At 40.0% G+C, this 23,706-nt stretch overlaps 1 protein-coding gene across 4 annotated transcripts in view; it reads left to right on the top strand.

Moving 5' to 3' along the window:
- FNIP1 (folliculin interacting protein 1) overlaps window positions 1-23,706 on the top strand; it is a 110,306-nt gene that overhangs the window by 44,364 nt on the left and 42,236 nt on the right. For 2 of the 4 annotated variants that reach the window (XM_033926961.1, XM_033926963.1), the window contains exons 3-8: window positions 6,495-6,632; window positions 11,664-11,764; window positions 12,361-12,435; window positions 14,595-14,686; window positions 18,775-18,858; window positions 19,874-19,945. In XM_033926961.1, the coding sequence (XP_033782852.1) occupies window positions 6,495-6,632; window positions 11,664-11,764; window positions 12,361-12,435; window positions 14,595-14,686; window positions 18,775-18,858; window positions 19,874-19,945 (562 nt within the window). The remainder of the gene's footprint in view (window positions 1-6,494; window positions 6,633-11,663; window positions 11,765-12,360; window positions 12,436-14,594; window positions 14,687-18,774; window positions 18,859-19,873; window positions 19,946-23,706) is intronic. The other 2 variants (XM_033926962.1, XM_033926964.1) reach the window with 2 other exon arrangements.

Raw genomic sequence — 23,706 nt, forward strand, 5'->3', positions numbered from 1 at the left:
CTCCTGCCACTGTGGATTCTCCGGCTTCTGCACTCCTGCTTTCTGCAGCATATCCCAGGCCTCCACTACTGTGACAAACTTGGGTTGTACTCCACTGATAGTGACCATTGGGAAAGTTCATTGCTATCTCATCTGGGCCCATGTGAGAGCCTGCATGACCTCCTGAAAGGCCCTCTGCTTCTGCAATGTCAGTGCTTCCAGATCATGATAGATTTCAATAGAGTGCCCCTGCCACTCAAAGGTACTCTGCTCACAGGCCTTCTGCAACATGGCCACCTTTGCACTATAGCTGAAAAAAAGAGACTACCACATTGCGGGGATGATCAAGCGGACATAGCCCCAATGATCAGTGGACCCGCTTCATTTTCGAAGGGGGCAGGGATGCATAGCATCCTGCTCCTGGACCTCTTCCATCACTGTCAAGTCATTAAATTCAGCAGTCTTCAAGAGGCCACGGATCAGCAGGTTATGTCTTCATGTTCCATTTTCCGAATCTTCAGTCTTACTCAGCAGATCCTCTTGGTCACCTTGCAACTCCTCCATCATGCTCTGCACTTCAGAGATTTGCGCTCACACCCATCCATCTGCTCCACTCGATCAATCCTGAGGCCTATTCAGCTAAAGCAGATTTAATCTCCTGCACAGCCTCCTTTAACTGATTTCACAGAGGTGATCTCAGTTTTTAGCTCTCCAAACCATGTCTTAAGGTCAAGCTAGGGCACTCCCAGAACTGATGATGGCTCACTCTCCACAGCAGACATAGTTTCTGGAGTCTGCACCACATCAGCTGGGCAATTCACCACCTTGCCCGATCCTCTGGGGCCATGTAGTCCGCGGCCCACTATTTTTTTGTTTTGCCACATGACTGCCTTAGACTCTCCACCGTGCACTTTCATAGACATAAGTTGCGCATTCTCAGGATTCGATCATATCCATTTGATTTGATTTGTTGTGATTTATTTTGTATAATTTTGATTAGTATTGTTTTGTGTTCACTAAAAACAAGTTTGAATGTATTTTTATGTAAGTATGACTGTTTACTTTCCTCAGTGGTATAACAGAAGTAGGACAGCTCTGATGTAGCTTATACGGAATATCCGATTGACCTTTTGAGTTATCTAACTCATCGGGTCTGTCAATTCCTCATTCATCCCTGTTGTCTTATTTCATTGCATACTTAATTATGCCAGTCAAAGGCAAAGGGGAGCATTACTGAAATGCTGGAGAAATACATTTGAACCATGAAATAGCACTACTTAAAAGCTAACTTGTTTAAAGTATTCAAATTATTTATAATTAAGTATGCAATGAAATAAAACAACAGGGATGCTAGCGCACCTACGTAAAAGGAGCCCTAAGTTTCATGTTAAGTGTGGTTCTTCAGGTATCTTTCGTGGGTTTTGTTTATGTTCAATATAATGTAAGCAAATTTGCAGTAGCTGCTGTTCTCTTTCTAGCTAATTGTTTCTTTTCTTTGATAGGAAATAATGTAGAAACATAGGGGTCGTTTTATCAAGCTGCAGTAGGGGTTTAACGCGTGTAATACCGCGCATTAAACCGCCTGCCGCGCTAGCCGCTAACGTGTGTATTGAGCAGGCGTTAGTTTTTTTAGCTGGCCGCGGGGGTTAGCGCTTGATGAAATGTCTGACGCGCTAACCCCGCTAGCACAGCTTGATAAAAGGACCTCATAGAAATATGATACCAGATAATGGCCAAATGGCCCATTCAGTCTGCCGATCCGCAGTAACCATTATTTCTTCCTCTCTCTAAGAGATCCCATGTGCTTATCCCACACTTTCTTGAATTCAGACACAGTCTCTGTCTCCATCACCTCTTCCGGGAGACTGTTCCACATATCTACCACCCTTTCTGTAAAAAAGTATTTCTTTAGATTACTCTTGAGCCTGTCGCCTCTTAACTTCATCCTATGCCCTCTCATTCCAGAGCTTCCTTTCAAATTAAAGAGACTTGACTCATGCGCGTTTACATGCATTTAAATGTCTCTATCATATCTCCCCTTGCCTTTCATCCAAAGTATACATATTGAGATCTTTAAGTCTGTCCCCATATGCCTTATGACGAAGACCACGTACCATTTTAGTAACCTTCCTCTGGACCAACTCCATCCTTTTATATCTTTTTGAAGGTGTGGTGTGTTCCTTCGGGTTTTTGTAGCCCAAATGCATGACCTTGCATTTCTTAGCATTAAATTTTAGCTGCCAAATTTCAGACCATTCTTCAAGCTTCGCTAAGTCTTTCTTCATGTTGTTCACACCGTCTGGGGTATCTACTCTATTGCAGATTTTGGTATCATCCACAAAGAGGCAAATCTTACCTGACAGTCCTTCAGCAATATCGCTTATAAAAATGTTAAAAACAACAGGCCCAAGAACAGAACCTTGAGGCACACCACTGGTAACATCACTTTCCTCAGCGTGATCTCCATTGACCACTACCCTCTCTGTCACTTTGGGGCCCTTCCTTAGGGCACTCAGTTTATTTATTGGACATCTGTGTGGAACACTGTCAAAGGCTTTGCTAAAATCTAAATACACCTCATCTAGCGCACTCCCTCTATCCAATTCTCTGGTCATCCTGCTCTTATGATTTCTTTATGGCTCTTGGATCTCTGTATTTTCTATATCCTTTTTATTTTTTTGTTGTTGAACTTAATATTTTTATTGAGAAAATTAAACAATCACAACTTACAATATGAAACTTCCACTATACAACTATTTTCCAATTGTTTTCAGAGTTGGATTTGCTCTATTTGTTTTCTTTTCTTTTAAAATTGCTGTGAACCATTCTAGTAGGTACATTCTTCTAAGGCTAGCACTTTACATATACAGTGGTACCTCGGTTTACGAGTGCACCGGTTTGCGAATGTTTTGCAAGACAAGCAAAACATTCGCAAATTTGGTGCCTCGTAAACCGAGCTTGCCTCGCTGTACGAGCGCTCCCCCCCGCCAACCGGCACCCCCCCCCCCCGAGATCCGGCACCCCCCCCCCCCGGTGCCATTGGGCACCTCCACGCCGCCACCTGAGATCCCCCAACCCACCCGAACCCTCTTCTTACTTCCAGTGTAGCCTCCGCATTGGCACCAGCATGTTCTGTGCCCGAAAATCTGCTTCCTTTGCCGGGCCTTGAGCATGTGCGCATGCTCAAGGCCCGGCACAGGAAGCAGATTTTCGGGCACAGGCCATGCTGATGCCGGCGATGCCGATGCGGAGGCTACACTGGAAGTAAGAAGAGGGTTCGGGTGGGTTAGGGGATCTCAGGTGGCGGGGGGGGGGTGCCCGATGGCGGCGGGGGGGGGTGCATGATGGCGGCGGGGGGGTGCCGGATCGCAAGGGGGAGGATGCCCGTTCGCGGGGGGGGGGGCCTTCGGGGGGAGCAATGCCGGTTCTCGTGGGAGGGGGGTTTGGGGTGGGAACATATCAAAGCAAGTTTCCCTTACTTCCTTTGGGGAAACTTGCTTTGATATACGAGCATTTTGGATTACGAGCATGCTCCTGGAACGGATTATGCTCGTAATCCAAGGTACCACTGTAGTTGAAAGCTATTTACATTTGTCCTCTTGATGATATCCACCAATAATGTCATTCATTCTTGCTCAACTCTGTGCTAGAATAAAATATGCTATGTTGTTATTTGCACTGTAGACCCCCCATTCTTTGTATGCATTAGCAAATAGTGCATGCTGTTGAGGACTTTAGCTGGTATTTGGATCCTGGTAACTGTAGGAGCTGTGTAAAAGGTCAACTAGGGTTGTCTTCAGTTTTAAGATAAATGAACTGCTTTGTGCCGATAGGTCTGCAGCTTTCTCTGCAAGCTTCTGGTCACAGTGTATTAGCACCTTGTACTGTATGAGAAGAAGCTCTTCTGGCATGTTTGTATATAGTTCTCTTCAGTTTCAACTGAGTCGTTTTATGTATCGGGACAAGAGGTTGATGAAATGAAGGCATTGGTTTTGACTATCAAAACAGCTATATAAATTCTCATCCTGAAACAAATCCACTAGTAAATGAGACAAAAAAACTCTGTGGAGAAGGTGATGTTCTGGATGCAAGCTTTATTAAAAATACAGTTTAATAATCCGCATAAAAATATATCTAGGACCCAATAAGCGATTAATCAAATTTTTAATAAACTTGAAACTTTTTTTAAAAACTTGAACCCAACACGGTCCGTGTTTCGACGATGCTATCTTCATCAGGGGTCCCTAAAGGTCCTGATGCAGAAACTCATGGATTAGAAACTAAAAGCAATCTTAGATGTAACTCTGCACGGATGAGAAGTTCTCAAGATTCAAAAAAAATGGCCAAAAAATGGGGGTGATGAAAATGGTGACAGTTCAAAAAAGCGTGGGACGAACACAGAGGATCTAGAATTAGAAAATAATAGTAAATATTGAAGAACTAAGGCCAGTACTGGGTAGACTTGCATGGTCTGTCTCTTTATATGACCGTTTGGTGGAGGATGGGCTGGGGAGGGCTTCAATGGCAGAGAAGGGTGTAGATGGACTGGAGTGAGCTTTGATGAAGACTTCAGTAGTTGGAACCTAAGAACAGTACCGGGCAGAGCTTTGGATTCTTGCCCAGAAATAGCGAAAAAAAAAAAAAAAAATTGAATCGGGTTGGGCACACTGGATGGACCATTTGGGTCTTTAACTGCCATCATTTACAATGTTACTATGTATATTCGGGTCAGTGCTGCCACCCCGTCCCCCCGAACCCGTTTGCAGGCCTCTGCTGGGCCTGCCCTGAGACCTCGTGGTCCAGCAATGGACAGGAGAGATCCCTCCCACCTCCTGTCCCAGTCAATTCTAATTATTTTTATCTTCCGCCTGCCTCTCCTGTGTATCTTTTAGTTTCCCTGATGGTCCAGTAGTGAATTGCTGCAGGAGTGACCTTCCTTTGCTCTTTCCCGTGCAGATCCGCTAGCGGCACATGTTAATACAAATTTTTATCACTCTCCCGCTTCTCCCACATTCCTTTTAGTTCCCCTGGTGGTCCAGTGGTGAATCACAGCAAGAGCAACCTTCCTCCTGCCCATGCAGAGCTGCTAGCTAATTGGCTGCCGCAGCTCTGCATGGGCAAGAGGAAGGAAGGTTGCTCCTGCTGTGATTCACCTCTGGACCACCAGGGAAACTAAAAGGTACACGGAAGAAGTGGGAGGGAGATAAAAATAATTAAAATTGACTGGGACAGGAGACGGGAGGGATTCCTCCTGTCCTGGACACCGCTGGACCATCAGGTCTCACAGCAGGCCCAGCAGAGGCCTGCAAGGCATTAGGAGGAAGGGGGAAAAGGGTACAGAACCTGTCAGGGAGAGAGGGGGGCTGGGTGCAGAGCCTGGCAGAACAGTGAAAGAGAGGGAACAGGGTACAGGGCAAGGCAAAGGCACTGCATTTGAATATTAAACCCCCCCCCCTTCCTGGTTTATATTTGAGTCAACCTTTTTTCCTCCTTTTTTTGGGGGGAGGGGGAAGGTTACCTCTGTTTATATTTGGGTATATACAGTAGTAGGATTAGGCAGTGCACTTCCTGAAAAACGCAACAGCCTGGGCAAGGTTTGTTTTTTGGTACCGCCTTCTTTTTTTTGACAGGGCTGGCTCTCCCATTGAGCAACTGTTTTTCACACATTGCCTCTCTCCACTTCTGCTTTTAGTCCTTACTGACTAATGTAAATGAGGTCTCGCAATTAGGCTCTGCATATATAATCCCACATCCTCCACAGGCTTCCTGTACTTTTGGGCACTCAGATTCTGACTTAAGGACAGTATTTTGCTCCTTGATTTGGGCGTCCTGGCTGTTGTGTGCTTGTCCATCCTTTGCAATGGGCCAAGGCTTAGGACCTATAAAAAGGTGAAAAATGGTCATTTTGATAGACTTCATCAAAGGTTCCCAACAAATGTAGGAGTGCTGGTATAATTAAAAATATATACCATCCACACAGGGTGCAGATGCAGATCCTCAACCTATAAACAAGTTTAGAATTCCATGTCTTTCATGGCTATATAGTAAGATTTTTTTGTTACTTTCTTTCCTATTTTCTCCATTGTATAATGGAGTAGTCTAAGGGCAAAATGGCTGAGAATATCTTTCCAAAAATTACATAGCAGATATCCCAATGAGATTCTGAACTGCATTATTCTGATTCAGTGAGGTGAACATAACATATCTATTTACATAATTTGGTTGATTTCTTGTACCTTCAGTGAGTGAAACATTGTAAAAGCCTCCCCCTCCCCCCCTTCTCCCTTTTACTAAGCTATGGTAGAGGTTACCACCGCGGCCCAGGGCGCTAAATGCTCTTGACGCTCCGGGCTTCAGTAGATGCTTCTACTGTGGCTTAGTAAAAGAGGTGGGGAGGGTGGTAAATTTCAAAACACTTATTTCTAAGTTAAAAAAAATCTAATAAAGGCCATGCTTTTACTTAGAAGATGGAATCCTTTTTAATAGTTAAATAATGTGAACTCTCTATTTTTCAGAAGCTTTGCAGTGATGCACAAGTGAGGGTTTTTGGAAAGTGTTGCCAACTGAAGCCTGGTGGAGACAGCTCCACTTCTTTGGACAGTTCAATAAGCTCATCAGCTTCTGATACAAAAGAACAATATCCCAAAGATCAGGTAATACTACAAATTGTCTTAAGCCTTCATTCCTGTCCCCATAACCTTAAAATAGAAAACCCCTTTACTGGATTGTTGTCTTGTTTTCAAAATGACCTACAAATGCAACTTGTAGTTTTTCCTTGTGTGTGTTGGGAATATCTACAGTGAACTAAGGTTACATTTTACATAAGAGCTGAATTTTTTGGCTAAAGCTAGAAGCAGAGTCATCTGACATGAATATATTCTTTCTGTCATCTTGACTTGCAGAGATCACAAGTGTTTTATATTACAACATCCTAAAATAGAATCTTGAGCTGGAAGGCTCTTTGTGATGAAGTAATCGTGTGTAGAGAGAAGTTTATCCATGCAAAAACTTATAAAGCAGCAATTCTAGAAGTCATGGTATTGAGCTCCAGTGTATGAGAAATTCAGTCTTAGATGTTCACTTTGCTTTACTTAATCACTTAATTGATCGTGGATGTATTGAAATTCTTCATAGTGCATTGTATAAGTGAAAGAGGAAGGATATTTTTTTTTATTTTTCTTTCTCTTTGGATTCTGTTTATGACTATTGACAGTAATGTGGCTCATGTTAAATAATGCACATTAATAAACCTAGCCCCAGGTTTGTCCCAGAGCTAATAGAGAGTGAAGTGACTTGCCCAAGACCACAAGGAGAGTATCTGTGAGAGAGGTGAGGTTTGAACCCTAGCCTCACTGCTATCAGCTCTTCCTCTTCAGCTAACAGATTTCCTGTCACCCTCTTTTTTTCTCTCTCTCTCTTCATTGACAGCTATTGTTATGTGTTAATATTTTAGTGCAGGTCTTAATACAACTCTCGGCATAGCACACTTCACAGATCTGTCACTGGCAGAGCTTGAGAACATCAAAGAAATTAACATTTCTAAAACATATCCACTAAAACTGTTATATGAAATAAATAAATTATGATGACTTTAACTCTCATGCTGCAAGTAGTGATTCACTGGATTTTTGCTGGCATCTTCTGTGTATGGCTCCCTTCATTGAGTGGAGGCCTTCAGATGTATTCCCAACAGCATCCTCCAATCTGAGGGCCCTGGACTGGCCACATGAATGATTTTCCTTTAGGTTAATGTATGTATTTTGCTCTGAAATATGCATCAATTTATCCAGAAACTGTTGTACCATACTGAAATTTATTCTTCATAGTCCAGCAGTGTAATGACAGCTTCAGGTAGGATATACCTCAATGGACACATGACAGGAAATTCAGTAGTCATAACATCATATCCTATATCTCCAATTGTATAATAGAAACCATCATGTTAATCCAGAAAATTACAAGTATTGGGCAAGATACAACATGACTGGCTAAAATGATTCATTCAGAGATTCTCCAGGGGTGTGGCAGTTATCTGAAGATCACATGACTTAATAAATATTAAAGTGAATCAGAGCTCTAAACTATTCTATTACAATTTCAACATAAGAGAAGAAAATATGACCATTTAAGTAGATATGCAGCGGGATAGGGAGTACATAAGGAGTTATGAATATTTATCTATATATCTTATGCAAATGTTCAATCCAGCCTTGCATTCAAGTTTGAACACTGCACATGCCAGCATAACTTTATACAGATAAGTTATCTGTATAAAGTTATCCTTTGCTGTTTCTGTATTCAGCCTGTCTATCCTTATTTTTGGGTCTGCCTCAAATCCTATCCCACTCTTAAAAATTTAACTTTTGATTATATAGTATCTTAAACAGCTAAAAGCTATACATGCATTGTGCCAAAAACTTTTTGAAACAACCAACCTCATGAGGTCATCACTGATGCTGATGATCTAAATGGCTCTGATCTTGTCCCTAATCTTTTCCAACTCTTCATTTGCAAGGGGGATTCAAAATTAGAAACACACACAAAAAAATCCAATTTCTACTTATAAGATCTTCTTCCAGAATTGTATTATGCTGCTGTTTCCAAGAACTACTGTACAGAGTTTGCAAAGCTCCCTGGTCTTGTATTATTTGACTTTTTACTCGTATATGAGGGGTGGGGAGATTGAAAAAGATTGAAAAATGACCTATGCTGTTTTCATTGGGGCCAGCTATTCTTTTGCTTTTTGTGTATCTGGTTTTATGCATATGTGATGCCAATTGCACAAACACCTGTGGCATGCTCTGCTCATTGTTGGCTCCCAGCTGAGCTTTCATGTCTCTCAGGATTGTCTTGCACTAATGTAGGCTTGTGCTGTCTGTCTTGATCAGCTTTCAGCATGTTTTGAGTTTCCCTACTACCACACCCCAAAGCTGCTATTTCTGCATTATGGGGATTGCTGGGGTGTCTCCTACCTCATATTTTGTGTGCTGTTGCAAGTCCTGCAGTGAATGTTAGAGAATTACTATCCTTGTGGGCAATCTGGCACTATATTTGACTTAGAAAAACTGTGTCTTAGTGGCGCATTGATTCCCTTTTAAGGAATCCACAGAAAAATGTGGTACATAAGCTATTAAACCCACGTTAAGTCCTATCTTTAGAAAATTTCACTGTTTGCTATGTTAGTTTGTAGCTCAGCCAGTTGAAAAGAGAGGAACATGTACTATTTAACAACTGTATGATCTCTAAAGCATTGCTTCTCAACCTTTATTTCAGGGCATGCTCTTCACTTTGATCCTTTGGCAGTTGTCATATTGCCACTTGATTGTAAAATGTCAAATATTGTGCTTTAAAATATGCAGTATTAAAAAGCCAAAGTAGACAGAGATTTAGGAGACCAGGGCAGGATACAATTCAGTCTCTTCAGATGTGAATGAATGGTCATTAAACAGAAGAATAACAAATCACATTTTCCCCACATGGAAAAATAGCTAATGTAGTAAACAGTGCATTAAAATAATGTCTAGCATCTTCCCCGATATACCTCTCCACTGCTGCCATCATCATCCTCATGCCTGAATCTATGTTAGAAGTAGAAAATGGCAGGGCAGGGCCTCAGCCCAAGCATATGCTCAGCATCTTCAGTACCGTCTCCCCCATGTGACTTCTTAGGTTGGAGGGGGCGAGGCAGCAGATGCTGAGCACCCACATGGGCTGCAAGGCTCCTTGCTACTATTTTCCTTCTGCTGCTTCTGTATTCCATGAGGGAGGAAGGAAGCTCATTAGCAATCTCTTCTTTCCCCCTCCCCCAATATTGAGAACTTGCTTGGTGGTTAAGTTGGAGGAGACAAAAAACCCCCAAACATATCGTTGTCCTGCCAATGTGAGGTGTCTGCCAGAAGGGTGTTTTAGGAATACATTTTGCAGAAGCTTCTGCAGCATAATGGTTGAGAAGCATTGTTTTTAAAGCATATGTACTACAACATCCTTTGTTTGCTGGTCCTTTCAAAACCCATTAAGACTCTTCTTGCAGTTTGTCTAAGGATTAGTCTATATACATGTCCACAGATTTCTATTTGTCAACCTATGATGCTGTGCTGTAAAATAACTCCAGCAATAAGAGATTTTGATCAGAAGTCCACATAGTGTTGCATGGTAGATCCTTAACCATTTTTTTCTCTAGAAAGGCGCTAATTGCCAGTCTGTGCTTTGCTTCAGTTTGTAGGTGAATTTTCAGGACATATTTTAAGTTGAACAATTTTTATTGATGACCACACAAAACAATTAACAAGAACAAAGACAGTGAATAATACGATTGTGTACAGTATCGTTTATTTATTTAAAAATGTATATACCGCATAAAAACTATGTGGTTTACAAAATTACATGCATACATATTAAAAATACTAAAACATGTTTCGACAGAACAAACACAATAAAACATTAACTAATTGTATCATTATGAAAACCTTTTTTCAAATTCATCCTACAAGATGGAAAGACAAAATCCCATAAAAACATTTACAGGACGGTAAGGCTTCAACAGCAAATAGCATTAGCACAGGAAAGCCCCCACCAACCCTGCCTCCTCCTTCTCCCCCCCCCTAGTCTGCAAGGTCCAAGACAGTAACAATGAGCTTCCTGCTGAGTAACAAACAAGAAATTACAAAAGAGCCCATAATTGAACAGCGGGTGTCAAAACAGTGAGATAATCTTGGACCCCTACTCAACAAGGGGTCAGGAAAACATTAAGTACTAATAGATACTCCCAAAGATAAAGTGGACCACCAGTAACTACAAAAACTCCCCAGGAACCGCCAACCCACCCCCCACCCAAGATGTTCTCAAAAAGGTCAGACCCAAGTGCCCGTACAAAAAAGTAATTGCTCCAGAGGCTTTGACTTTTATAGCCTCCAGGATCCCCCCCAACCAAAAAAGAAAAATCCACATGAGCCCCTCCCTCCAAAATCAGCACCAGTCCCACCACTACAATGTATTCTATATCAAACTCCAGCCCCTGGGGCTCAGGGAGTCTAGGTAGGCCCCCCAGAGAGAGCAGAAACTGTTTCCTTCTCTTAGGGTAGCTCCCTATAGCCCAAGCTTCCTACAGGACCAGGTCATGAACCTGACTTCTCTATAGTGATTCAGATGAGATCCAGGATTGTAGTATACTCTTGGAGCCAGGAGACACATCTTACGACACATCAATACCCCATCTTTGGGCAATCCCTGAAAGGTACCAGGGATGTCAAACAGAAGTTGCTCTACTGTTCCTGCTATTGCACAGCCCAATAATTTAGTCAGATAACACACAATAAATGACCAAAACTTTTGAATACACTAATAACCCCAGAAAGAATGAGAGAGCGTATTAAGCTCCCCACCACACTTAAAGGAGTGTCAATACCACCCACTTTGTAATTCTGTTTCAGGATATATTTTAATTTCTCTGTCTCCACCTGCCCACCATCATCACCTCTGATGACTGCTGTGGCAATTGGAACTTCATAATAGAAAGCTGGAAGGAACCCTTCAGTGCCCTCTTTTGTGATTGATTGTTCTTAAAGCACAGCTATTCTCCCTCTCTACCATACACATCACCTACACATACAGCCTAAGTCTTGCTAGTTGTAAATCTAGGCTGGCGTACTGACCAATGTGTGTTTATTGAAATATATCATTTATAGGGTTCTCGGTGTTCCTCAGATGCTAATATGCTTGGAGAGATGATGTTTGGTTCTGTAGCCATGAGTTACAAAGGCTCAACGCTAAAAATTCATCAGATTCGGTGAGTCCAAATGAACCATAATATTACAAGTGTTTGGAAGCCCTTACAAGTACTTTTTAATTGTATTTGTTGTATGGGGTTTTTATTTCACTGTAACCTATATTATTAACTGTGCTATAAGTGTAATTTTTTTTTAAGTGTAAGTATGCATTATTTATTCAAAATGAAAATAATTCAAGATAACCATAACTTTATGGGATTCTATTCTAGATGTTTGATAATACATATTCATTTTTTGGAACATAGTCCTTAGAGCTGTATGCAATAGTACATTTTTATTATTCAGCCAAATACAAGTACCAAATTCAAATAATAACATTGAGCTTTAACATAATAAATAAAAGAAGCAACATGAAATCAGGTGTTTATTTTAGTAGGATTTAGCACAGTAGAGCCCTGGGTTATTCGTATTCGATTCCATTTGGTCCCGAATAGTGGCCCAATACATTATTCATATTCAGCCAAATAGTGATTTAAATTCAAATATGAGTGTTTTATGCAGCCCTACTTATAATCAATGGCTTATTTTTGCCTGGAGTGCGTTTGATGAGCAATAACCAGCATATTTCTAAGCAAAAGTTTTCTTGTTCTGTCAGTTCACCTCCCCAGCTTATGATCAGCAAAGTTTTTACAGCACGAACTGGAAGTAGCATCTACGGAAGCCTGAATACGTAAGTACTTAAGGACTCTGTAATGGATGGAATATATTAACTACTTGCATATCTTTTTTTCCAAATTCTTTATTCATTTTTTCATCTTATAACAAGTACACAATATTACATCATTTAAAACTTTTACACATCACTTGAATTTCTTTCTATTGTCCTCGTAAGTACATAAAATTTATTCCCTCCCCACCCTTCCCTCAAATATTTCTTGAAATTCCTGAAAGGTATCATAAACGAGATGTAAAACTTTTTCCATGGAAAGAAAGTTGTAGAAGTAAGAGGTCACGATGTACGACTCGGGAGCAATGCCAGGATGTATTTCTCACAGCAATAATATTTAAAAAATGTTTACTCTAGTCTCTCTAGGACAGGGATCTCAAAGTCCCTCCTTGAGGGCCGCAATCCAGTTGGGTTTTCAGGATTTCCCCAATGAATATGCATTGAAAGCAGTGCATGCACATAGATCGCATGCATATTCATTGGGGAAATCCTGAAAACCCGACTGGATTGCGTCCCTCAAGGAGGGACTTTGAGACCCCTGCTCTAGGACTAGACAATCATCATGGAAATTTTCATAGTCTTTGGTTATAGTTAGAGACTGAAACGAGGACAAATTTTTCCCCGTCCCCGCAGGGACTCCTTTTCCCGCCCCGTCGAGTTCTTTTCCTGTCCCTGCCCCATTCCTGCCACTCCATCCTCTTCTGCACAAGCCTCAAACACTTTAATATCATAAGTGTTTGAGGCTTGTGCAGTTAATGCAGAGCTTACAGGAAAGGGACAAGGACAGCGACAAAACTCATGGGGATGGGATGGGGAAATTGAGTTCCTGTGGAGACGGGGACAAATTTGTCCCTGTGTCATTCTCTAGTTATAGTCAACAATGTAATGTTTGCTCTGCTTCATACTTACTCCTCTTGCCACATCTTGAGGGCATTTTATATTTTTCATCAGTTTAGTAATTCTGAGATCCCAATGCTCTGAAATAGCCACCTTTCTGTTTATGAGGGCTGATTGAAAGGTAATGAGATTGCCTCTGTTTTTCTTTCCAAGAAGTAGACATTAGAGAATGACACGGGGACAAATTTGTCCCCGTTCAAGAACCCGCTGGGACAGGACAGGAAAATGAGTTCTCGTAGGGAGGGGGAAAATTTGTCCCTGTGTCATTATCTGGTAGACATAGTGTGCTAGTTCTTGTGAACCTGTGGTTGGACTGCCATAGTCATCTTTGTTGGGTCACAGCAAGAGTAAGAACTATGTACATTTTGTCATGGCAAATGAGGATTACATGTCCCTAAGAGTACTCCACAGGTGTATGATTGAATTTTTATGTTAAACTCGGAAAGAGCAGTAATGAAACTCTTGAAATGTTGTGGCAGACATATGGTTGTGAAACAATCGCACACCTCTGGCATAGTCACAGACATGCCTTCCTCATCTGCCATGATGAAATATACAAAGTTCATCCTCTTGATGTGAACCAACAATGAAGACTAAGGCAGTCCAACTGCAGGTTCAGAAACTTCGATGTATGAGCTTCACAAGAACCAGCACAGCGTTGCCACGCCTACTTCTTGGAAAGAAAAACTGAGGAAGTCGCATTACTTTTCAATCAGCCCTCATATATTATGTGAATCTTATGTAAAGCATAGATTGCCACTTTTACTGGTATATATCATAAATAAAACATAGACCTTTCTGCAATCAGAGTATAAAAATGCCTGTCTCGCATAATAAAAAAGACTGAATTTTAGGGTATCATGTTTTGTTTTGTTTTTAATGGATATTCTTATTCTAAGCCACCTTGATCATTTTTTTCAATCACAAAGACAATCAAAAGGCAATTAAGATGTCCAATTTCTTATCAGAGTTCTCCCTGTGCAAGTATTTATATTCCAGTTTATATTTAGTCCTTTTGGTTTATACCGAGTCTATATTACAATTGACTGTTAGATTTCTTTACCGTAACACTCAGTGTCCCCTGAGGAAGGCATATATGTATACCAAAACTAGGATCCTTGTTGGGGCATAATCTATATAATTAAACTGATTTTTGTTGGATTTAGACATCTTACTTGCCTTTTCTGTTTTGTTCCTCTAGTAAGGCAAGTTATGTCTCTCTTTTTTTGTTGTGTTGTACATTTCACAAATACATTTTCTTTCAGACTTCAAGATAGCCTTGAATTCATTAACCAAGACAACAACACATTGAAACCTGACCATAACACAATTATGAATGGACTTCTTGGAAACATAGGTAAGGCAATCTATAATCTCTTTTAAGTATGTACAGTATGTACAGATATTTTATGGAATTAGTTTTCAGCTTTGATTTTACTTCCTTTATTCAATTACAGTGATATACACAATATTTCATTTCTTGGTAAGTAGCAAAAGAATAGACAGATAACTCTAGTGTGACTGTGAAAACAAAATTCTCTGAGGACAGTCACATAATATTCTTGCACCTTCAAAAAGATATAAAAAGGATGGAGTCGATCCAGAGGAAAGCTATTAAAATGGTGTGTGGTCTTCGTGATAAGGCAGATATCAATCTGTATACTTTGGAGGAAAGGCAGGAGAGGGGAGATATGATAGAGACATTTAAATACCTACATAATATAAATGTACATGAGTTGAGTCTCTTTCATTTGAAAGGCATAGGATGAAGTTAAGAGGTGGTAGGCTCTGGAGTAATCTGAGGAAATACTTATTTTTACAGAAAGGGTAGTAGATGCATGCAACAGTCTCCCGGAAGAGGTGGTGGAAACAGACTGTGTCTGAATTCAAGAGAGCCTGGGATAGGCACATGGGATCTCTCAGAGAGAGAAAGAGATAATGGTTACTGCAGATGAGCAGACTAGATGGGCCATTTGGCCTTTAGCTGCTGTCATGTTTCTATGTCATCCATGAAACTCAGTATGGACAATATAAAGTGCACTGTCACTTTAAATTTTTTGGGCAGTGGCTATGCCGCACACATGCCGGTATCTTCCCACTCAACATTGGCTCGCAGGACCATCAGTTTTAGTTTTCTACGGAACTGAGAAGCTGTGTCTTCAGTATTCCCATAACGCATCAAACCTTTCAAATTTTTTTGTGCCCTCCTGTCTTATTTTTCACAGTTTTTGTCATAATTCTTTCTTTATACCATGTTCCAGTATTTGTCCTGACTTTTGTCTGCCGCAATTTCTTAACATCCTGATAAGCTAATCTGGTTTATCCATTTATATGTTCCAGTTCAGTTTTCTGACAAATATCCTTGAGATATCATTGTTTGTCTTGCTGAACTTGATATTGAAACACTCGATTCATTTATGATACTTTTTCTCTATCACAGGAAAATTTTGCTCATAGTCTTTGTTCTGCTACTTTTCTGGTTTCTTCTGAGATCCAATTTCTTGGCTTTCTTTCTCTTCTGGAGTCCTTTTTTTTAAGCTTCATTACTAATTATGGTTTTGATGTTATTCCAAACTGAGCTGTCTCCTGTATCATAAAAGGCATATCTGTTGTCTAGTTTTCTCCAATAGTCTGATGGATTATTTTCAATATCATATTTTAGGAGGTCTCCAATATCTTCTTGTAAAGCTTTACCTTGATCTTGCATGTCAAAAGCTTGTGATCTCTTCCACAATCAGCTCCTGGTTTAGTCCCTGCAGTCATAACTGCAGATTTCCATCTCTTGTCCTATGAAGATGTAGTCAATTTGATTGACAGCTTCATTTCTTTCTCATATACCTTGCTTTCCAACCACTGTATCTTCAGGTGTACTACCTACTTTTGCGTTGAAGTCCCCCATAATGATCAATAGATCTTGTTTCGGTGTTTGATCTATTACATTTTGAAGTTGTTCATAGAACAATTCTACATCTTCATCTTCTGCGTCTTTTGTTGGAGCATATACTTGGATCAAGGTGACATTGATTGGCTTTCCCTGTAGACAGATTGATAACATTGTACTTAGTACTGTCTTTGAAAGCTTATTGTTGAGGATGAATGCCACGCCATTTTTCCTGTATGTTTCATGGCCAGAGTAGCAGATCCAGTGCTCGTTTGATTGAAAATGGCCCTGTTCTGTCCATTTGAGTTCACTGATCCCTATCAAATCAATTTTGTTTTTTCCATTTGAACTTTAACAATTTCCAATTTTCCTTGATTCATGCTTCGTACGTTCCATGTTCCTATGTTGAGAATATCTTTACAGCTTCTGATCTCCCTTTTCTGTCCAGCAATATCAGCATCAGGACATCCTGGCAGCTTTTATTTGTGGGCATACTCTGGGTGACAATCAGCTCTTCCCTAGTAGCGTGATGAGTGCCTTTTAACCTAGGAAACTGTTTTCCAGCACTATACATTGATTCTTTGTCTCATCATCATCAAGTTTCCTTGACAGAATACAGAAGTAGATTGCCGGGTCATTCTTCTGCGCAGTATAAATTTGATGTTGTCACCTTTGTCGCATCAAATGTGATCCACCACCTCCAGCAGTGCCTATCTTCTGCTGCCCAGATGGGTGGTACACCGCTAGTTTGACATCTCCACTGAAATCTGTCCGCCTTGGGGAGGTCCTACTGGTAGTGAAACTACCGATGGCATAGCTTTCAACTAGGGTTAGAAAATTTTTAGAAACCAACCGAAGTTTTTAGATGCAAGTAGAAAATATTTTCCTATCTAACTACTGTAATGTTTATTTTTATATGGTTGGGGGATGTAGGAGGGAGAATATTCTAATTACATTTTGGGGGTGTGTTTTTTTTTTGTTTTTTTGCTTTTTGTTATTTTATTTACTCAGTGAAGTGGGGGAATTTGTATTTTTTACCTCTTGTTTGCTTTGCCATGTTCCTTTCAAACCATCCTTCCCTCCTCTCAATTTCTTCAGCACAAAACAGTGGTTCTTTCTTTCTGTGGGGCTGATAATAGAGGCTGCCATGGATCATGGTGGTGGCTGCTGAACGGGAACCTTGCAGGCCATCTTGGCTCCTTAGTTTGAGAATAGTAGCAGGTACTAGCAAGCAGAATTTAGTTGCCCGTGCAAGCAAGTATACAGAAGTTTTCCACTCCTAGTTGAAATGATGTTGTACTGTTTCAGAACCCCAAGCAGACATCATAAATACAAGGCAGACACTAAGGAGTGGAATAGGAAAAGGACATTAATCAGAGATAGACAGCTTTTATGCCATACAGCATGAAACAATAAATTTCTTGAATGAATAAGGTCTAGGATATAAGAGAAAGCAATAGAGCTTGGAACGGAGAAGTATCTGATCAATGCTACCGCTTTGAGTTACGCTTGTTTTACGCCTCTAAGAATTGCTCGACCTTGGTAATGGATAATTATTTCTGATCTTTAACCTGGACTGTTTTGGGGCTATGGCAGCTTGTTTTTAAACCTTTTTAAAGCAGTAGTTACCATTTTGCCAAAATAAACATTTTCAGAAAAACTGAACACCACTCCTATGTATTGTATTATTTTATACCACATAATTTTGGAGGGAAAAGGCATGAGGGACTTGTATACCACCTTTTTCTGGCTTTGGCATTTAAAAGCTTACATTCAAAGCGGTGGGCACTGGAAGATTTAAGTGATTTGCCCAGGGTCACAAAAAGCAGCCCTGAGATTTCATCTCTCAACCTCTGCGTGCAGAGGCAGCAGCTCAACCAGTGAGCCACAGCCCTTTAAATAAAGCATGTCAATCTAAGTAATTCTATCCATTTCCCCCTTTTTTCTGTTAAAAAGCAATGGAGAGAAATCCAGGGAAACACTTCAAAATTCCAGTATTTATTATTTTTTTAGTATTTCTATACCACTTATATCCTAAGTGGTTTACATTCAGGTACTGGGCTCACATTCTATCTAATGTACCTGCCCAGGGTCACAAGGAACAGCATGGGATTTGAACCCACAGTCTCAGGGTGCTAAAGCTGTAGCTCTTACCACTGTGCCATACACTTCCCACAGTATCAATTTTGCTTTTCTGTTGCAGTTTTTAAATTTCCATGATGCCAAACTGTTTTGGGATATGTAGTCCTGATATTTTAAAAGGGTAAAACCAAAAAACACTGAATTCTTTCTGGTATTCTAACATGTTTTGGGGGTGGCAAGAACAAATCTTGGCATATCCTATTTTACACCATTCAGAAAGTGTGTCCTAACTGAAAATGCTATTTGGCCTGGCTGCACTGCTGCTTTAATTCTTAAAAACAAACAATGAAACCCCCCCCAGCAACAACCTTCTCTGTATCTCTTGGTCTGCTCCTAGGTTCCCCTTATTTTCCCACTCCCAGGACTTTGTTTTGCTTTACTAATTTCATTCTTTCCTATGTGTTTTACGTTTTGCTATGTAGGTCTCTCACAGCTTTGCAGCCCTAGGCGGGCATTCTCTGAGCAAGGTCCGCTCCGCCTGAACCGGAGCACCTCTTTCTTTGCAGGTTTGCCATGTGCTGTGTGGGTAGCTTGGTGTAAAAAAATGCTAGTTGAACTTGCTCAGCTATAGAAATAAAAATAATATTTTCCCAATATTTCTAGGGAAAAATTTTACCAGTAGCTGATAAATTACTGCTGCTATTTGGGTTTTTGCCAGGTACTTGTGACCTGGATTGGCCATTGTGAAGATGGGATAATGGGCTAGATGGACCATTGGTCTGACCCTGTATGGCAACATTTTGGGATCTTTGTATGTGTTCGTATCATACAAATCCAACAGAATTCTAAAATGTTTCTCATGAGGTTTAATATAACTGAAAACTTTGATGTCTGTAAAAGCTCAGACTACAAATGAAATTTTAAAACATCTGGAGTTTGTCAACCTATAATTTTGAAATTAAGAATGAGCTTGTATTTAGTACAAATCATAAGGAGCTGCTATTAGTCTTATGATACAACTGTTATTTCCATGGCTGAGTTGTCAGTTTGGGAAAGATGGATTTAATTTTTAATCAAATCAAAATGAAATACTTGGGAATATCTAATGATTTGGACCTCTCACGGCTCAGTTGAACAAACAAAATATATTTTAATAGTAATCTCTTCTCCTCCTATTTAGTCTTCCTTTTCATTTATTAAATACTATAACAATCTCTGCATGTATATAAATAGCACTTCTGTAGTTCATTTGCACCCTGTCTCTGCATGCATGTTGCAGTGATACTTCCCCCTGTATATATATGGAGAACTTTGTGGCCTGTTTGTACAAAATATCTATATCAGGCCACTATTACTTATAATTGAAGAATAAATGTGTTGGTTTTGAGCAAGTAATACTCAAAAGTAATGGTGATTTGAACGTTTGTTCAGCTATCTCTAGCAAACTGTTTGGTGATGGACTTGTGCTGTGCTTTGAAAAAAACAAAATAAATAGGATTAGCATGGATATTATTTTAGACTTACAAAAGTCCAAAACAATGCTTTTTAATATCAAGTTGATAATGGATGTATATTTTACAGTTCACAGTAATCCAATGGATATGCCTGGTAGAGGACTGAATGATGACAGAGACAGTGGAATAGCAAGATCAGGTAAGGCCGGTTTTTATATTTCTCAGTTGATTCTATAGATTTCATTGGAGCTACTTGGGCAGTCTATAGCATTTTCTAGGTTAGTTGTTCTCTTCTTAGCCTCTGGCTTTGTAATTAAAAAGAAAAAAAATACAAAGGTAATATATCTAGTAGAGTTGCAACAGTTATTGTTATAGGGATCCAAATAACATAGTTATTTGAATATATGTGTTTTAAAATATTATAACTTGAGAGCTTAGGTTTAATATGTAAAATAAACCTATTTAAAAATGTTGTTTTTGAAAAGGAGTCTTTTCTATTATAAAGTCTTACTGAGTTGTTATAAAAGAAATAGGGCCTTCATAGCTATATAACTTGCTTTAAATGTGTGTGCACCTGTTTTATTTTGTGGCATCTTAAAAATTCTGCGGTGTAAAGAGCCCAGTTTCAGATCTTAATGTGAAATATAGTGCATTACACTTAGAGAAATATTATTTTTAGAAATATGTAGCTCTAGCAAACATTTTGTTAATAGGTATAATATACATATAGTTGACTTCAAGAGTGTTTGTGTAATAGAAGTTCTCTTGTCGACAAGAAGGATGAATTGGCCACACAAGTGGGTGACGACATCTGATGGTGGTGACACAGACAACTCTTTCAGGAAAGCAAATTAGCAGGTTTTTCTGAGCATGTGCAGGACTTTCTGCATATCTGCTACCTCCCAAGTTTGACTATTTTCAGCTGTGCCATCACTCAGATGTGGTTTGTGCACTTGTATTTGTCTACCCAGTGTTGAAGAGAATGCTCAGTAGGATCTGTCTAGCTTGCTCACTCTAAATGCCACTCTAATTGCTCCTAGAAAGCTGTCCACTAGGAAATCAGATTGCTTCAAGTGGAAGAGGTGATCTGGTCAGACAAAGCTTGACCCATTTATTTGTTCTCCACTGGCTTTACTTCAGTATTTTTAATCTCTTATTACCTGGTCCAAGTATCTCCTCGGTAAACTGTATCTTGTTATGATAGCAGCATACCATACTCATGTTTAATGTTGCATCATTTCATCCTTCACCAATCAGGTTTATGAAGGCATAGAAACTGCTAGTTTTGTGGAACCCAAAGTGGTTTTAGTTCAGCTTGTAAAGATTGGAGGGTAGCCAATTTTATGCCAGTTTTTTAAAAAGAGGTCCAGGGGAGATCCAGAAAATTACAGACCGGTAAGCCTGACTTCAATGCCGGGCAAAATGGTAGAAACAATTATAAAAAATAAAATTGTGGAACACATAGACAAATATGATTTAATGGGAAAGAGTTAGCATGGGTTCAGCTGAGGGAGATTTTGCGTTACAATTTGCTTGATTTCTTTGAAGGTGTGAATAAACATGGATACAGGTGAGCCGGCTGATGTAGTGTATCTAGATTTTCAGAAAGCTTTTGACAAAGCTCCTCATGAGAGGCTCCTGAGAAAATTAATGTCATTGGATAGATGGCAAAGTTCAGTTGTTGATTAGGAATTGGTTATTAGATAAAAACCAGAGGGTAGGGTAGGGCTAAATGGTCATTTTTCTCAATGGAGGAGAGTAAACAGTGGAGTGCCACCAGGATCTGTACTGGGACCGGTGTTATTTAACTTATTTATAAATGATCTGGAAATTGGAACAAGTGAGGTGATTAAATTTGCAGATGACACTAAACTGTTTAAAGTTGTTAAAACGCATGCAGATTGTGAAAAATTGCAGGCAGACCTTAGCAAATTAGAAGACTGGGCATCCAAGTGGCAGATGAAATGTAATGTGGACAATTGCAAAATGATGCACATTGAGAACAATAACCCAAATCACATTTACCAGATGCTATGATCCACATTTGGGATTAGCACCCAAGAAAAAGATCTGGGTGTCGTAGACAGTACGATGAAATCTTCTGCCCAATTTGTGGAGGTGGCAGCCAAAAAAGCAAACAAAAGAATTATTTTTTAAAAAGGGATGATTAACAAGCCTAAGAATGTTATAATGCCTCTGTATCGCTCCATGGTGCGACCTCACCTGGAGTATTGTTCAATTCTGGTCTCCTTAAGAAAGATACACTTTCCTCTCAATATTCGTAGGGGTTAGGGGCAGAGCCAGCCCGCGAATATTGAAAAAAACACAAATAACTTTTAGAGCCGACTCTAACCCACCCTCTCCTCCCGGACCTCTATACAGTTTACCAGGTGGTCTAGCGGTGAAGCGGGGCAGCAGTGCTCTTCCTACGCTCCTGCCCCATGCAGAGCTGTCCACAAAAATGGCTGCTGTGAATTCCCGCTGTAGTCTCATGAGGTAAGCTGTACAGAGGTCGGGGAGGCGGGGTTGGGTTTGGGTTTAAAAAATCGTAAATAACCAAAGTCACGAGTCTTAAAAGTGCGAATCAGGAAGATGAAGTGTATAGCAACACTAGAAAAGGTTCAAAGAGGAACGACCAAGATAAATAGGATGGAACTCCTCTCGTATAAGGGAAGACTAAAAAGGTTAGGGCTCTTCAGCTTGAAAAAGAGATGGTTGAAGGGAGATATGATTGAAGTCTATAGAATCCTGAGTAGAGTAGAACGGGTACAATTGGATTGATTTTTCACTCTGTCAAAAATTACAAAGACTAAGGGACACTCAAAGTTATAGGGAAATACTTTTAAAAACCAATAGGAGGAAATATTTTTTCACTCAGAGAATAGTTAAGTTCTGGAACGCATTGCCAGAGGTTGTAATAAAAGTAGATAGCGTAAATGGTTTTAAGAAAGGTTTGGACAATTTCCTGGAGGAAAAGTCCATAGTCTGTTGTTGAGATAGACATGGGGGAAGCCACTGCTTGTCCTGGATCGGTAGCAAGGAATGTTGCTTCTCTTTGGGATTTGGCCAGGTACTAGTGACCTGGATTGACCACCGTGAGGACGGGCTATTGGGCTTGATGGACCATTGGTCTGACCCAGTAAGACTATTCTTATGTTCTTTGAACCACAAACTGAGGCTATGCGAGTGGTGCAGGCAGAAGGGAAGTAAGGTGCCAATGTTGCTCCCTATCATTGTCTCCTCTTAGCCATGGCACAGCGGGCGGGTTAAGGGTACCAGAGGGCAAGTCATGCAAGGTACAATTCTGGCTTGATACAGTCCTGGAACAAGCAGAGCTGAAATTCGTTAACTGGAAAGCACTCTTTTTTTTTTATTAGCAATAACCTAAATCTAAAAGAAACTGAATGTCAAGCCCTGGTCTCTTATTCAACATATTTGTCATTTTTCTACAATATTTACAGTTCTTCAAACTTGTCCTAACTACAGTGCATTCTTGCTATTTGCTGGGGTTCCTAGAAAACCACGTGAATACTGAAAGCACAAATATAGAACCATTGATCCTATGGAAAAAGGAAGTTAGGTTCCTGTACAACCATGTTAACTGTCCATAATTGCTTCTTTACACTTCTTGTAAAGAACAGCTGTTATAAATGTACTTTACACACTTTTAAAAAAAAATAAAAGTACAGTGTGTAGAGTCTTTTACTGTAACAATACTCACGCACAGCTCTATGAATACCTTCATTCTCATGGGAACACACTCTGCATGGTCATGAATAGTGAAAATGTGAATACAGAACTCTCTAATGCGTGAAAAAGTGAATACAGAACTCATATCTAGTTTTCAAGTCAATCTAATGCATCCTACTTTCATCTCAAAGCCTTAAGCCCAAAAAGAAGAATAGGCCCTGCATACAATACATTGTAAAAGATTGCTGGGTTATTATATGAAAAAAATAC

The sequence above is a fragment of the Geotrypetes seraphini genome, chromosome 18, assembly GCF_902459505.1.
Source record: "Geotrypetes seraphini chromosome 18, aGeoSer1.1, whole genome shotgun sequence".
Classification (NCBI taxonomy): domain Eukaryota; kingdom Metazoa; phylum Chordata; class Amphibia; order Gymnophiona; family Dermophiidae; genus Geotrypetes; species Geotrypetes seraphini.